The sequence below is a fragment of the Vulpes vulpes genome, chromosome 13 (genome assembly GCF_048418805.1).
Source record: "Vulpes vulpes isolate BD-2025 chromosome 13, VulVul3, whole genome shotgun sequence".
In the NCBI taxonomy this organism is placed as follows: Eukaryota; Metazoa; Chordata; class Mammalia; order Carnivora; family Canidae; genus Vulpes; species Vulpes vulpes.
Genome location: NC_132792.1, coordinates 117,063,417 through 117,077,852, shown reverse-complemented (window position 1 = coordinate 117,077,852; position 14,436 = coordinate 117,063,417). Strand labels below are relative to the sequence as shown.

At 56.8% G+C, this 14,436-nt stretch overlaps 2 protein-coding genes across 6 annotated transcripts in view; both read right to left on the bottom strand.

Annotated features, from left to right (window-relative positions):
* Positions 1-281: 281 nt before the first annotated feature.
* SLC27A3 (solute carrier family 27 member 3) lies at positions 282-4,981 on the bottom strand. Of its 2 annotated transcripts, XM_025997105.2 has the most exons (11): positions 3,733-4,981; positions 3,284-3,493; positions 2,853-3,011; positions 2,289-2,413; positions 1,908-2,102; positions 1,715-1,805; positions 1,408-1,606; positions 1,112-1,209; positions 894-1,024; positions 423-614; positions 282-334 (listed from the first exon to the last, which is right to left on the bottom strand). In XM_025997105.2, the coding sequence occupies exons 1-10, from the start codon at positions 4,979-4,981 to the stop codon at positions 438-440; spliced, it is 2,634 nt and encodes an 877-aa protein (XP_025852890.2). In that variant the 3' UTR covers positions 282-334; positions 423-437. The 2 variants fall into 2 exon arrangements, with proteins under 2 accessions (XP_025852890.2, XP_025852889.2); XM_025997104.2 differs by having other exon boundaries at positions 282-614.
* Positions 4,723-14,436, bottom strand: part of INTS3 (integrator complex subunit 3) — a 39,454-nt gene continuing 29,740 nt past the window's right edge. For all 4 annotated transcript variants that reach the window (XM_025997102.2, XM_072732355.1, XM_072732356.1 and 1 more), the window contains 13 exons: positions 14,319-14,422; positions 13,582-13,626; positions 13,312-13,431; positions 10,921-11,074; positions 9,613-9,681; positions 8,860-8,935; positions 8,377-8,490; positions 8,004-8,052; positions 7,010-7,177; positions 6,605-6,705; positions 6,416-6,488; positions 6,104-6,260; positions 4,723-5,999 (listed from right to left, as the gene is read on the bottom strand). In XM_025997102.2, coding sequence (XP_025852887.1) covers positions 5,922-5,999; positions 6,104-6,260; positions 6,416-6,488; positions 6,605-6,705; positions 7,010-7,177; positions 8,004-8,052; positions 8,377-8,490; positions 8,860-8,935; positions 9,613-9,681; positions 10,921-11,074; positions 13,312-13,431; positions 13,582-13,626; positions 14,319-14,422 — 1,308 coding nt within the window. In that variant the 3' untranslated portion in view covers positions 4,723-5,921. The remainder of the gene's footprint in view (positions 6,000-6,103; positions 6,261-6,415; positions 6,489-6,604; positions 6,706-7,009; positions 7,178-8,003; positions 8,053-8,376; positions 8,491-8,859; positions 8,936-9,612; positions 9,682-10,920; positions 11,075-13,311; positions 13,432-13,581; positions 13,627-14,318; positions 14,423-14,436) is intronic.

Here is a 14,436-nt window from a genome sequence, read left to right as displayed (position 1 = left end):
CAGCCACACGTGCATTGGTGGGGATGGGCTTGCCAGCCACCAGGGGCAGCATTTCTGGGCATCCGGCTGTCCATCTGTGCCTTTTGGCCGAGTCCTCCAGCACCACAGAGCAGCCCAGCACCATACTCAGGTATGACATCTGCCACCCGGGGCTCTTTAAGGACAAGGATCACGAGGGGTCACCGAGGTCCAGACCCATGTGATGTCAGGGCAGGGGTGTGTGTGGCTCTGTGCCAGGAAAAAGGAGTTCCACAGACAAGGAAGGCCCAAATGATCGCAGATCAGAAAGAACTAGACTGGCTCCGGCCCCTTTTATTATAAAATGACTCCAAATCTGGTAAAAAAGAAAAAAAAAAAAAGATTCTGGACGCCCCCAGTACACCTGCCATGCCCCCAACCCACCAAGTTGCTGCCTCAGGCACCTGTACAAACAGGACTCAGATGCGAAGTTCCCCAGCCAGGAGGGCCCTGTACCGGGCAGGTGTGAGGGGCAAGTAGGCACCCCCAGCCTGGTCCAGAATGTACAGGGGGTCAGACAGTGCGTTGGGGTTGAAGCCCTCCTTCGTCATCCGCATCTTCTGCTGCTTGAAGGTCTCTGTAGTGGCCAGAGACTCCTGAAGAAGGACAGCAAGAGGAGTTGAGGGAAGGCATGTTCTGCCCAGGTGCTTCAGGTGAACCACCTGGATTTTTTTCAGGGGGCAGGGGAAAGGAGGTACGAGGTCAGGGGTTAGGGGAAGGGGTGGCAGGGAAGAGGAGCCTCGCCTAAAGGAGGGCAGAGGCATGCATGTCCAGGAGGGAGAGTGTTCTATGAGGATCCCTGTGTGGGTTTGGGGATTGGGGACCAGCAACTGCGGCAAATATGAGAGGTGGGGGGGGCAGGTGCAGCTGATCACCTGGAGCCTGAGGAATCGAGGCCAGGCATACGGTGGCAAATTCTCAGAAACATGGGCGTAGAGTTGCGCAAGGTCCAACGGTTGGGGGGCGCGCAGCACCAGGGCTGCCATCCCAGCTCTGCCTTCATGCCCTGATGGTTGAGGGGGGAGGTCAGCAGCTGTGCCCAAGGAATGCCAGGACGGGGAGCCAGCTTCCCCCACCTCCCCTGTACCCACACCTGGCACGGTGACTCCGTAGACGTTCACCTCCTGAAGAAAATCCAGGCCCTCCAAGGCCTCCGCTACCTCAGTGGTGGCCACATTCTCCCCTTTCCACCTGCAAGACGACAGAGGTTCTGAGACCTACAAGGCACTGGAGGGAGGATAGATGGGAGTGCCAGATGCTCACTGGCAACAGGTGCTGAGGAGGTCTGAGAGGACAGGTCTGGCTCTGGGTGGGACTTAGGGAGTTAGAGTTAGGGACTTTGGGTCACAGAGATGGGATGTCTGGGAATGGACTTAGAAAGTCAGATACCTGAAGGTATCTCCGGTACGATCGTGGAAGCGGAGAAAACCCTGGTCATCGCAGACCAGCAGGTCCCCAGTGTTGAAGAAAACATCCCCAGGCCGGAAGACATTCTTCAGCAGCTTTCCCAGGGCCAGCTCCGGCCCCCCAGCGTAGCCCAGGAATGGGGACTGCTGGCTTACTGGGGCCACCAGCAGCCCCGGCTCACCTGGCAGAGTCACTGGGGTCAGGCTGCTTTCCGCCTCACCCCACTGTCCAGTCCCCACCCTCCTTTGCTGGCTGTGCCCCTCCTCCGCCCCCATCCCCAGGCACAAACCTGGACATGTGGCCACGCAGTGCCCCTGGGCATCCCGAATCGGCTTCCCTGTGGTGACATCATAGCGAATCAAAGAGAAGGGGAAGACATGCTAGGGGAAGGGAGACCCAGCACAGGGTCATTTCAGCGGCATGAGCCCCTCCCTGCTCCCCACCTCCCGGGGGACCCCAGGTTCTTTCCCCCCCTCCCTTACTTTGTAAAGCCAGGAAGCACGTCCCACAGCACCCAGTTCTCCTGTGTAGTTGAAAGTAGCAATGTTGCCCTCTGTGAGTCCATATGTCTCCAGCACCTGAACAGGCCCAAAGCGCCGCACGAAGCGCTCCCAGGTGTCCGGGCGCAGCCCACTGCCCACAGCCAGCCGGACCTTGTGGCCTCGTTCTGCCTTGCTCTGAGATGAGGGGTGACGGGCAGAAGGTTCCATGCTGTGATGCCAGCTCCTGAGACTGCTGTCCTGTATCCCACCCCAAGGTCCCTTCCCCTATGGCCTTGCTCCTCACCCTGCCCTGCTGTTCCTTCCCCCCAGACAACTGTCTCCCAGTGTCCCATGACCTGCCCATGACCTGAGCGCACGCACTGGGGGCTGGTTGACAAGGTATCGGCACAGCTCCCCAATGTACTGGAACACTGTCACCCTGTGCTGCTGGCAATCCTCCCAAAACTGACCAGCAGAGAACTTGGACTTCAGCACCACCGTGGCCCCTGCCAGAAATGGGGGAGGACAGGCAGGAAGGTGAGGTTCTGGGCTGTGGGGACACCCCAACCCCCTCCTTCCCAGGGGAGGCCCTGCTGTGACAATCAAACACAGGGCCAGCTTCCTTTCCCACCTGCCTGGAGAGGTTAATGCCCTTTCCCTGCTTCTCATCCACACACAGTCCATGCTCTTCTCCAGCCACAGCCCCCTGGGGTCTGGAGTTCTGTGAACGGCCTCCCTACTGGTTCAGGACTGATGCTCCTCCATGGTACCAGGAGCTCTTGGAGAGGTGGCCCCCTCCCCCTTCTTCAGGATTCTCTAGCTGAAGGACTCAGGAAGCATTCCCCAGGTGAGCATACCAGAGTAGGTACTTAAATGTTCACTAGAAAAACACTTGCTGGAGGACTACAGTGGGGGAGGGCTGGGGTGGGAGTCAGGGAGACTGACCAATGCCCAAGCAGCCCACGATGCCCAACAGGGAGCCAGACATGTGGTAGAGTGGGAGGGCAAGGTAGATGACATCTTCCGGGAGGGCACCGCACAGCTGGTAGAACCCCTGGCACTGCAGAACCTTCAGATGGCTGATCCGAGCAGCCTTGGGGAGGCCTGTGGGGGGCAGGGGGAGATCCCGGGAAGGGTCTGAACTTCAGGCCCTGCCTCCCTCTGCTCCTCCTGAGGTTCCCACAGAAAGAGGCAGAGGCGGGGCTGAAGCTGAGAAGGGAGGCCAAGCTGTCCTGGAAACGTGGGAAGTTCAGGGACGTGGAGAAATGAGTGGGATCGGAGAGACCAGCGACCTGGAGCGGCTTGGAAACTGAGGCCGGCCCTCTGCTTTCCTCTGCCTTAGTCTCTGGGAGGGAAGCATGGTGTCCAGTGCTCACCCGTAGTGCCAGAAGTGAAGATGTACAGGCACGTGTCCATTATGCTCTGCGGGGCGGACAGGTACCCCGGCACTGGCTCATCCACTTCAGCCGAGGCCTCAGCCAGGAAATCGCTGATTCCGACACGATGGGCTTCAGGGCCTACAGCCCAAAGACGGAGCCCCATGTCTCTCAGGGCCGGCAGGTCAGGCTCCAGGGACTCCAGGAACTCTGGATGGGGTGCGAAGGCCTGGCTGGGCCGCCCAGAAGGCTTCTCCACCCCAGCCGATTTACGCCTCCCTTGCCCCGCCCCACCACCTCACTGCTGTCGGGCGAGGGGATGAGTGTGAACATCCCATCACTGTTCTGGGAACCAAAGACCCGCCTCCATCACTTCGCAAACCCAAAGACTGGCAACCCCAAGGACCCTTTCCGGCCTTCTTCCGAGGCCGGCCGGCCCGCGGCCTCACCTGGCGCCAGGACCAGAGCGCGCGCGCCGCAGCTGCGGAGGCAGTGCAGGAGGGGACCCCGGCGCAGGGCGGCGGGCACAAAGGCCGTGCGCAGGCCCGCCTTGGCCAGCCCGAACCAGAGCCACAGGAACTCGGGGCAGGCGGGCAGGAGCAGCGCCACGGTAGCCCCGGGTGCCAGGGGGGCCGCGGCCTGCTCGTCCTCCGCACCGCCGCCCAGCCCCGCGTCCCTGCCCCGCGCCCGCAGGAAAGCGCGCGCAGCCCGGTTGCTCTCGCGCTCGGCCTCCGCGTAGCTGAAGCGCCGCGCGCCGTGAATGAGGAAGACGTGCGCGGGGCGCTCCCGGGCGAGCTGCGCGAGGCGCCAGGCCAGGCTGCAGCCCCCCTCGGGGCCCCCGGGGTCGGCGGCGGCCGCGGCCAGGGCGCGCTTTCGGAGAGCCCGTTTGCAGCGGAGGGCGCGCAGCGCGAAGGCAAAGTCCGCCGCGAACCAGCGCAGCCGCGGCCCGAGGTGCAGCTTCCACGCGAGCAGCAGCAGCGGCAGCAGGAGCAGCGGCAGCAGCAGGAGGGCGGCCATAGCACCCCCGTCGTGAGCCCGAGGTTCCCTTCGTAAATCTGGGGCCGCTAGCCTCTGCCCCGGGAGCGCGCGTGCGCCGGCACGCGCCCCTTCCCAGCCGCCCCCCTTCCCTCTCCGGGCGGGGCGGGGGGCGGCTTCCCCACCGCTGCGCTCCGCCCAGAGAGCGCCCAGACAGCCGGCGGCCCCCGCCCTTCCAGGGCCGCGCTCAGGTTTACTCCCCAGGAGGCCACCGCTCACTCCCGAGAAAGTCGAAAGTCGCCAGCAAAGCGCCAGCGGGCCTGCCGCCAGGTCCCTGCCCCCCCCTGCAGCTTTGGCGGCAGCCCCAGGGGACGGGCGGGGGCCCTGACCCGCGGTTCCGGAGGGGCGCCGGCTGAGGCCACTCCCTCTGGGCAAGGGCGCAAGAACTGGGGCCAGCCAGGGAGTGCTTTCCATTCTGGTTTTAATTGGGGCAGAGGGAGCGGGAAGGGGAGAGGAAGAAGCCTCCAGAGAACGCCGTAGGTCGTAGGTCGCAGGCCGCCAGAGCCCAGGCCGCCTCCCCAGTCCCGAGGGCACCACCCAGCCTCCGGGGCAGCCCAGGGGACCGCAAGTGGCCAGACAGCAACGAGGAAGGTCCTTGTCGCTGGTAACTCCACTGTCCCCACCAGGCCCACTTCCATCCTTCAGAATCCGAGATGGGGGCATCCTTGACGCCCTAGCAGTCCTCCTCCAGTAGGTGGTAAGCACACAGACCTAAAATGGACTACATACTCACTTTTGTTGGAGGCCTCTAGTTTCTTCAGAGGAATGGGGAGGAAGAGAGTTCATTAAAGGGAGGTGGGTGCCTGCACAGGTCAGTGCCTGGCCCAAGGCCCCAGCAGGAAGGCCGGTCAGGTGGGGGGCAGCGAAGCCAGAGCCCCTCCTGTCCCAGACAAGGGGATGTGCAGGGAAGACAAGAGTAAGTTCCAAGGCCACCTGAGTGCACCAGGAAGTGCAGATGGGCCAATTCTGGCATGTTTTATTGTCATTTAAAAACTTTTAAAATGCGATTATCTCTGCCAAAAAACAAAACCAAAACAAAAAAGACAGAACCAAGGAAGCAGGACCATCTGATAGTTCTGTGGCCTGGGGGATGGGGCTCCAGCCTCCCTCTCCCCTCATCCCGTGGCCAGGAAAGGGCAGTTGCACCACGTCGCTGAAGAAATGCCCATCTCACACTGGAAGATGGAGAGCAAATCAAGGCGAGATGGTGAACATGGGAAGGGGTGTCCACACTGTCTTCTCTCCCATCCTCTCTAACCAGCAGCTCCATCTGCCATTCCTCTTCTCTTTGGGAGGGGCAGGAGGGGCAGGGGCTGAGGACCTGCACCAGCCCAGATCTCACACAGCCTCTACTAGCTTCAGTGGGACCCGAGTCGGTGGGAGCAGCAGTGTGATGGGGCTGGGGGGTCCCTGGACAGGAGGGGACTGGGGCTGCATGGCAGCTTCTCAGGCTGAGCCAAGGAAGAAGCTCATCCCTCCCACCAGTGAGCCTTGGGCAGGGGGAGAGGGTATTTACCCACTATCTCCCCAGCCCTTATTAACCTCTGATTCACCAAGGAGGGGAGGGCAGTCCAACTGGGGGTGGGATGGGGAAATCGGGGCTTCAGTCACTGTCAGACCCCACTGCAGAGGAGCCTTTCCGTTTCCGCTTGGTGGGCTTCGGTTTTGTGTCTTCTTCCTCCTGGAAGAGGTGAGGGGAGGGGGTCAGTCATCAGCCTGAGCAGCTGCTGGATCCAGCCCCACCTGCTCCCAATGCTGCTGCCGTGCAGAAGTGAAGGCTCTCACCGAGGCACTGCTAGAGCCTGACTCTTCCTCAGCATTGGGGGGCTGGGTGGCATTCTTCCGACTGCGGGGGCTGGACAGAGCTGCTTTCCTCCGGCTCTTGGGTGGCTTGGTGGATGAGTCCTCATATTCCTCAGCCAGAGAAAAGAGATCGCTGAACCTGAGGGAAAGAACATGCCCTCACATTCCTCCCAGGCTCTTCTCTGTCCCCTGCAGGGTGGGTTCTACTTCCCTTCAACCCCGTCCTCCTCCCCAGCAGGGCCCCTCTCCTAGGCCTCCCAAGGCTTCCCAGGCCTTAAGTGCCAGAAGCCTTACTTCATCTTGTGGGCCTCATCACAGCTAGCCTGGACGTGCTGCAGGGCCTGGAGAATCGGAGTCTGGCTAAAAACTAGAGGGAAAGAAGGCCTGTGAGAAGTGGCAGAGCCCCCTCAGCTCTTGGCCCCTGCCCCCCCCCCCCCCCAGGACTGGTCTGGGCCGGAGTAGCACTAGGGGCATGGTACATACAGTTCTGTTTGGTGTTGGTCAGGTTGAGACGCAGGTTGTCCAAGTGCTCGAGGATCTGCTCCAGAGTCAGCTGGGCCAGCTTGCTGCTGGAGCTCCTCAGGCTGCAGGGAAGGCACCCAGCCAGAGCCTGAGCCCCAGAGCAGGGCTGAGGCAGTGTATGCCACCCTCCCGACCAGGGTCCCTCCTGAAGGTGGGCACAGCCCAGACAAGGGAAGGGTAGGGTGGAACAGGACCCACCACTGGGCACTAGGAAAGGAGGGGAAAGGCTGGGGTGGGCTTGTACACCAGGCAGCGTCAGACCACTAGGTGTCACCCACGAACCAGGAAAGACCAGCCCTGGCACTGGCCTGTGGATGTGGGCAGCCCCCACGGGGGCCCAAGGCCCACCTCTGCCTCTTGGCCCACCTCTGCCTCTTGCGGGGGAGGCTGTTGTTCTTGATGAGCAGGGACTTGATGTGCTCAGCCAGCAGCTCATCATGCTTCATGCACCAGTGCCTCAGGATGCTGGTGGTGAACTGGTCGTCGGGGTGGCAGGGTCTGCTCAACACCATCTTCACCATCTCCTCACTCGGCCTGGGGGGCATGAGAGGGGAGGAGGGTCCCCTGCTCACACAGCTGACCTGAGGGTCCCTTGGTTACTCCCACCTGCTTATTCCCCAACCTGAGTTGCCGTAGCTTCCTGCTCTCACACCCTCTCCCCTCTTCTCCTGGGGCCAAGGAATGCTGGTTTCAGCCTTAGCTGAAGCCAGGAGGCAGAAGGGATTCTTGGGTTCCTGCTGTCATAGCTGGCATGCACACTGGGGAGGCGGCTCACCAACGCTCCCTCACCTTGTCCAGAACAGTCAGGAAATGGGCCAAGGCAGTAAAAGGACTGAAGTCTGCAGCCCGAGAAGGCACAGGGAAGGGGACTGGTAAGACACTGCCCTGAGCCCGCCCACTTCCTTCAGGAAGTTCTGTGCCACTTTCTGCTCCACTGCCTGAGACACTGAGGTGGGAGGGAGGCAGGAAGGTAGGAAGGAAAGGTGCACAGTCGCTGCCCTGCTCATCTAGGCTATTGGAAAAGTGCCGCTCCCCCTGCAGGCCCCACCCTTGTAGTCCCCACAGCCTCAGGGGCCTCAGCGGAGGAGGGGTGGGGAGCAGGAAAGCCGGATATCCGTCCATGCACCCCACCCCTCCTCCCAGGGCCGGAGCAGGGGGCAGGGAGGTAAAGTCCAGAGGAAGCCCACATCCCAGGGGAGCTGCTAGTTTGTAAATCACTGGGGGGAAGGGCAGAATAAGCAGATGTCCCCAGTAGGAAAAACCCTGGCCAGCCCCCAGCCGAAGCAGCAGCGTCAGAGCCCCAGGATGCTCCTCTCTGGGAGGCTGTGACCCGGAACTAGAGTCTCAAAGTAGAACTCACTTCTCTCTTCGGAGCTGAAGCAGCAGGCAGGACAGGGCCTCCGGATGCTCTGTGGGGGAGGGCAGAGGCTGCTCAGAGGGTTGTGTAGCTCCAGGAAGAGTCGGTACCTCTCCCACCCACTCGTCAACAGCCACTCGGAGGAACGGACAGTCTTCCCTAAGGGGCCTGGACTGTCCCCTGCGTCCAGAAACTCCCGAGGCCGTGCCTGCTCAGAGCGGGCTTGCAGGGCTCAGGTGGAGAGCCCAAGGGACTGACCGCGGGAATGGAGGGGCAGCAGTGGGTCTGCTCACCCAGGAGCCAAGGGACCCAGCCTTGCCCCAGAGGGCCTGGGACTGTCCTTCTCCCAGTTCTCCCTGCTCCCAGCCCTACTCACCTTTGTATTTGAGATGCTGCAGGATGGGGATTATGGTCTCCAGGGGGATGTTGTGGGCCAGAAAGAGCTGCCAGGCACAGTACTGCTCAAAGGTCTCCCAGTCCAGGCTCTGGACTGCAGGGGACAGAGAAGGGCAGGCGTGCTCACTCACGGGAGTGTGTTAGGCTCTCCTCTCTCCTACACACACCTACACACACACAGGGCTAATCCACAGACCAGCAGCAACCCAAGCAGGCAGGTACACAGGTGGTGACAGTGATCCTAACACCACAAGGGCTCTCCCTTTCCATACTGTTATTTTCAAAGACTTCATGTGGCTTCTATCCTCCCACCAGCCCTGAGGTGGGAAGGCTACAGCTTAAGCAAGAGTGGAACCCACAGATACCAAGAGACCTCACAGCAGGGCATCTACCCCACTCTCAGCCTTAGACCCAGGGCCTCGGGTCATGCCCCTGCCCCAGGGAGCAGGGCCTGCTCACTTACTGAGTATGTTGAGGACAGAGTCCTTTCGAAACATAACCAGGTTCCCCATCATCACGTGGCAGACCAACTCCTGGAGCTGAGGAGGAGGAGGAGGAAGGTCAAAGCCATTGCTTCTAAAAGCAGCCAGGAAGCCAGAAGGAGAAGCAGCAGGAGGGCTCCCATGGGGAAAAAACCAGAGGAAGGGAAAACCTAGTTCAAAGGCACAGGCAAGTCTCTGCAGGATGGAGAGGCTTGTGAAGAACAGTTGAAGGCTCCAGTGGGGCAAAAACAGTTAAGACTGTATGAGCGGTTTCCATGTCCTGACAGCAGGGGGAGAACGGGCAAATTGTCTAGCTGGCTGTTGTCTGTGCTGGCCGGAGCCTGAGGAGGAGGGACAGGCTCTAGAAGGCTGAGCTCTGAACTCAGGTGTGGGCAGGAGTGAGGCAGAAAAAGAGGGCTCTTCTGTCCTAAATGGGGCAAGTGAGTGGAGAGGAAGTGTAAACACAGAACCTCAGGAGAAATGCTGCAGCCTCCTGAGGCCCTATACATGGTGGGAAGGTCAATGGCCTGTTTTCACCCGGAACCCTGGGGACAGATAGTTGAGAGCTTAAAAAAAAAAAAAACACCCCACTCTCCTCACTTTCCGTGTGGAACTGGAGTCCCTGCCTCCCTGGAGATCCATTTCCCTTCCAGCCCCCAGGCCTGAACCATGCACAGGTGCATACCGCCCGCCCCCCAGGCCCAGGCCTCCCAGGATGACAGCCCTCGGAGCACCTGTGCAGAGTCGATAACAGCCACGATCATGTTCAGCAGTTCACCACTCCGCAAAGTCTCATCTGGAAACTGGACAGAAAATGAGGGAAGGTGGGGAAAGAGTCCGTGGTGCACCCCTTGGTGTATACCTCCTAATCCCCTCCCCTTTCCTCCCACATGCTCATGGGGTGTCTAGGTTAGCCAGAAGTGGGATCCTAACACAAACACCTACACAAAGATCCACAGCTGTGAAGCCAGGACTGTGACCCTTCAAGAACCCAAATTTGCTATTTGTGTTCACAGCACGAAGAGTGTGTGAGTGTGCACGCGTCTCCGAGAAGAATGGGGAGCCATCTGGAGATAAAGATAGAATTGAGGAGGACTGGTCGACAGGTAAGTGCTATGTGGCAGCGGTAACAAAATAAGCATTTTGGGACCCCTGGATGGCTCAGCGGTTGAGCTCTGATCCTGGAGTTCAGGAATCGAGTCCCACATCAGGCTCCCTGGGGGGGGGGGGGGGGGGGGGGGCTGCTTCTCCCTATGCCAATGTCTCTGCTGCTCTCTCTCATGAATAGATAAATAAAATCTTAAAAAACACAAAAAAAGTATTTGCATCTAATGTATATTAACTCCCAGCCAAGGAGAAAAGTGCATAGTGTGAGTGATCAGGGTACATGAGGGCAGGCAGGATGCCTTCCTGGGGAGACCCACCAACCAGGGAGGGAGTAGAGGATGAAAGTGCCCTATGATGGGCTCATACCCCACCCCCCCTGCAGTATTTGGCTGAGACCACAGTTCCTCGGGTCAAGCCCATACCCCTGTGCCCAGATATGCCTGTTCCCAGGGACTTTCACTAAGAAGAAGAGTAAGGGCTGATACCCTGTCCGATGTCCCAGTCCCTAGAAAAGACAGTGAGTGAAGGAGGGAAGTGAGCATCGAGTCCCCACCACAAAGGCCTGGTCTTTGGGAACCACCAGAGAAACTGAGGGTGAGCACTGAAATGGCAAGAAGCCTGCAGTGTGTGAATGCGGTCTGGTCGGGGGCTGAAGCTGAGAAGCCAAATGTGGAGGCCCAGATCCCAGCTCACGCCACAAAGCACAGGATAGGAATTCTGGGGGTTTTAGATATTTTTTAAGCTTTGATGGGAGGGTGGGTAGGTAGGAGTGGTGAGAGAAAAAATGGCCTGCCGTGGCCAGCAGAGGTAGGTGAAGGAGGGTCAGGGTTGCACACAGAGAGAGGTGCAGTCTCGTGAGCCCACCCCACATAGCTGCACATGAGGGCAGGCAGGATGTGGCCTTGTCCCAGAGGGACTCCATCAGAGACACTGACCTCCGTGTAGATGGAGGGTGTCAGGTGGCACAGCAGTCGCACGTCGTCCTCTTGGCAGGCCTTCATGTCCATCATTAAGCAGGTGTGCAGATCACCCAGCTGCGTGGCCTGGGCAAATGACTCGTACAGGTTCATCTTCCCAGCAGCGGCTTTGCTGCAATAGCAGGTGGGACTAAGCCAGCAGCCAGCCCCAGACATTCCCCAGGTAGGCCCTCCTCTGCAATCCCTTTGCTGCCCCGATGGGTGCATTGGGTTCATCACTCTCCTGGCCCTCCCCCCACCCTGCCCTCCCCTCCTTCCCCTATGCTCCAGACGCAGGGCTGACCACAGTTAATGAAGCTACTAACTGGTGAGGGTTGAAAGCTACTTCTCCTGCTTTCTGGGCTCTAAGCAATGAGGGCAACCATATATGGAGGCCCCCACCTCACATTCTGATCAAAACAACTCAAAAGGACTCAGAGGCCCAAATGTAAGAACTGAAACCATACCACTCCAAGAGGAAAACACAGGAGAAAATCTACATGACACCAAAACCACAAGTACCAGGAGAAAAACTGGACTCTTCAAAATGCAAAGCTTCTGTGTTTCAAAGGATGCCATCAAGGAAGTGAAAAGACAACTCACAAAATGAGAAAATATTTGCAAATCTTGTTTCATAAAGGACTTATATTCAGAATATATACATAAAAAACTCTTAAGGGATGCCTGGGTGGCTCAGCAGTTGAGCACCTGCCTTCGACCCAGGGCGTGATCCTGGGGTCCCGGGATGGAGTCCCACATTGGGCTCCCTGCATGGAGCCTGCTTCTCTCTCTGCCTCTCTCTCTCTCTCATGAATAAATAGAATCTTAAAAAAAAAAAAAAAAAAAAAAAAAACTCTTAAAAATCAACAATAAAAGGATGAATAACCCCAATTAAGAAACAGAAGAGGAAGAGCACCTGGGTGGCTCAGCTCCTGACTTTAAGGTAATGGGATCGAGCCCCACACTGGCTCCATGCTTGGTAGGAGGTCTGCTTGAGACTCTCTCTCCCTCTGTGCATCCCCCTTGCACAATCTCCCTTTGCGTGTCCCTGATGTAAACACACACTCTTCTCTCTCAAATAAATAAATAAATCTTAAAACAAAAACAGGGATGCCTGAGTGGCTCAGCGGTTAAGCATCTGCCTTTGGCTCGGGGTGTGATCCTAGAGTCCCGGGATCGAGTCCCACGTCAGGCTCCCTGCGTGGAGCCTGCTTTTCCCTCTGCCTGTGTCTCTGTGTCTCTCATGAATAAATAAATAAAATCTTAAAAAACAAAACAAAAACAAAACAAAAAACTAGAAGATCTGAACAGACATTTCACCCAAGAAAATATGCAACTGACCAATGACAAGCACCTGAAAAGACACTCAACATCATTAGCCACCAGAAAAATGCAAATCAAAACCACAACAAGACAGTACTTCACACCCAACAGGATGGCTATACTGAAAAAGCCAGACAATAACAAGTGCTGGGAAGCACGTGAAAAAATCAGAACTCTCCACGCTGCTGGTGGTTGCAGTTGCTTAGGGAAAGAGTTCAGCGGTTCCTCAAAGTTAAAGATGGAGCTATTGTTTGATGACAATTCCACTCTTAAGGTGTATATGCCCAGGAACATGGAAAACTCATATCCAGGTAAAAATGTGAATGTGCACAGCAGCTCCTTTCACAACAGACAAAAAAGTGGAAACAAATCAAATGTCCATCAATGCGTGAACAGATAAATTGCAGGATCTAGACAATGGAGTGTTATTTGGTCATGAGAAAAAGTCCTGACACATGCTGCAGTGGGAGTAAACCTCAAAAACGTTACACCAAGTGATGAAAGCCAGTCATGAGAAACCACACACTGTACAATTCCATTTACACGAAATACACAGAAGTCAATCTATATAAAGACAGAAAGCAGATCCATGATTGACAGGGGTGAGGTGAGATAATGAGAAGGTGATTGCTAAATGTGACTTGATTTTTCAGGCGGGTGATGAAGATGTTCTAATTTAGCCAGCAGCTATAATGATACAACTTTGCAAATATACTTTAAACCACTGAATTGTGGTTTTAAAGCTATTATTAAAAAAAATCCAGGGACTCTTGGGTGGCTCAGTGGTTAAGCATCTGTCTTTGGCTCCAGGTGTGATCCTGAAGTCCTGGGATTGAGTCCCATATCGGGCTCCCGGCATGGAGCCTGCTTCTCCCTCTGCCTATGTCTCTGCATCTCTCTGTCTCTCATGAATAAATAAAATCTTAACAAACAAACAAACAAACAAACCCCCAACAACACATGAAGGTCCCAGTGGTGGGGCAGGGCAGTCAGCACACATAGGAGAGGCTCTCCAGGACATCTGCTCCATGGGGAGACTGTACCCACCTGGCCCTCAGATAGTACAGCAGGTGGTAGCCAATCTTGGGCTGTTTCTGATAAAGCTCAGAGAGAAGATCCAGAAGCAGAGAGAAGCTGCTGTTGTCTTCCTGCATCTGGCACAGGTTCCTGGAGGTGGGAGATGGGAAGAGGGGAGCAGACCCTCCTGTGGAGACTCAGCGGAGGCATGGGCCTTCTGGAAAGGGGGTCCCATCACCCCAGGAGAAAGTATATGACTGTTGACAGGAAGGACAGATGGCCCAGCAGCTGGGTCCTTACCTAAATATTAGGTAGAGAGGCTTCCCCACAGACTCCTCCAGGGACCTGCAAAAGGTGGTAACATCTAAGATCTGTGAGTGGAGAAGATAGGCTGCAGGCAGACCTTATGGAGGCTGGATGCCAGAGTCCCCTTTCCTAAGCAAAGGGCAACTTCCTGCCGCCTCATAGGCTTGGTCACAGGGAAAGCAGGTTCCTAACATACACCAGTCTAGGCTGTGACTCATTGAAAATGAGATTCCGGGGGCACCAGGCCGGCTCAGTTGGAGAAGCATACGACTCTTGATCTTGGGGTTTGGGTTTGAGCCCCCATGTTGGGTAAAGAGATTACTTAAAAATAAAATCTTAAAAAAAAAAAAGAAAAAGAAAATACAATTCTCAGGGAGGGTCCAGGACAAGGGTCCAGTCATATCTATGGTGCACATCCCTGCCCCACACTCCACATTCAGCAGACAAAAATGAATCCTTGTTTAAGTAAATCAGCACATGAGAGATTAAGAACAAATGAAGAGAGGGGCACCTGGCTGGCTCAGGCAATGGAGCATGTGACACCTGATCTCGGGGTCTGAGTTCAAGCCCCACACTGGGGTAGAGATTGCTTGAAAATAAAATTATTTAAAAAAAAAAAGTGAAATGATTATTTCTCTCAAGTCCACAGCAAGATGCCTCCTGGACTAAGGCCCTAAGAACCCACTTCTGGCCCCTGAAGACCAGCAGGGGTCAGGAAAGATAAGCCTTACTCCTCAGTGATCTCCTCTGGTAACACCTCCCCTCGAAAGTGTGCCTTGAAGAGCTCCTGCAGGCAGGAAGCGAGGACGGACAGTTGCTCGGAGTCAAAGTCTTCCTGGTGGTGAGAAA

Coding starts and splice junctions, on each gene's coding strand:
- SLC27A3 (XM_025997104.2), bottom strand. CDS start 4,981: ATGCCCCCATCTCGGATTCTGAAGGATGGAAGTGGGCCTGGTGGGGAC. Junction 1,607..1,714: donor CTGCGTGGCCACATGTCCAG/GTTTGTGCCTGG, acceptor TGACTCTGCCAG/GTGAGCCGGGGCTGCTGGTG. Junction 1,210..1,407: donor CGTACCGGAGATACCTTCAG/GTATCTGACTTT, acceptor GTCGTCTTGCAG/GTGGAAAGGGGAGAATGTGG.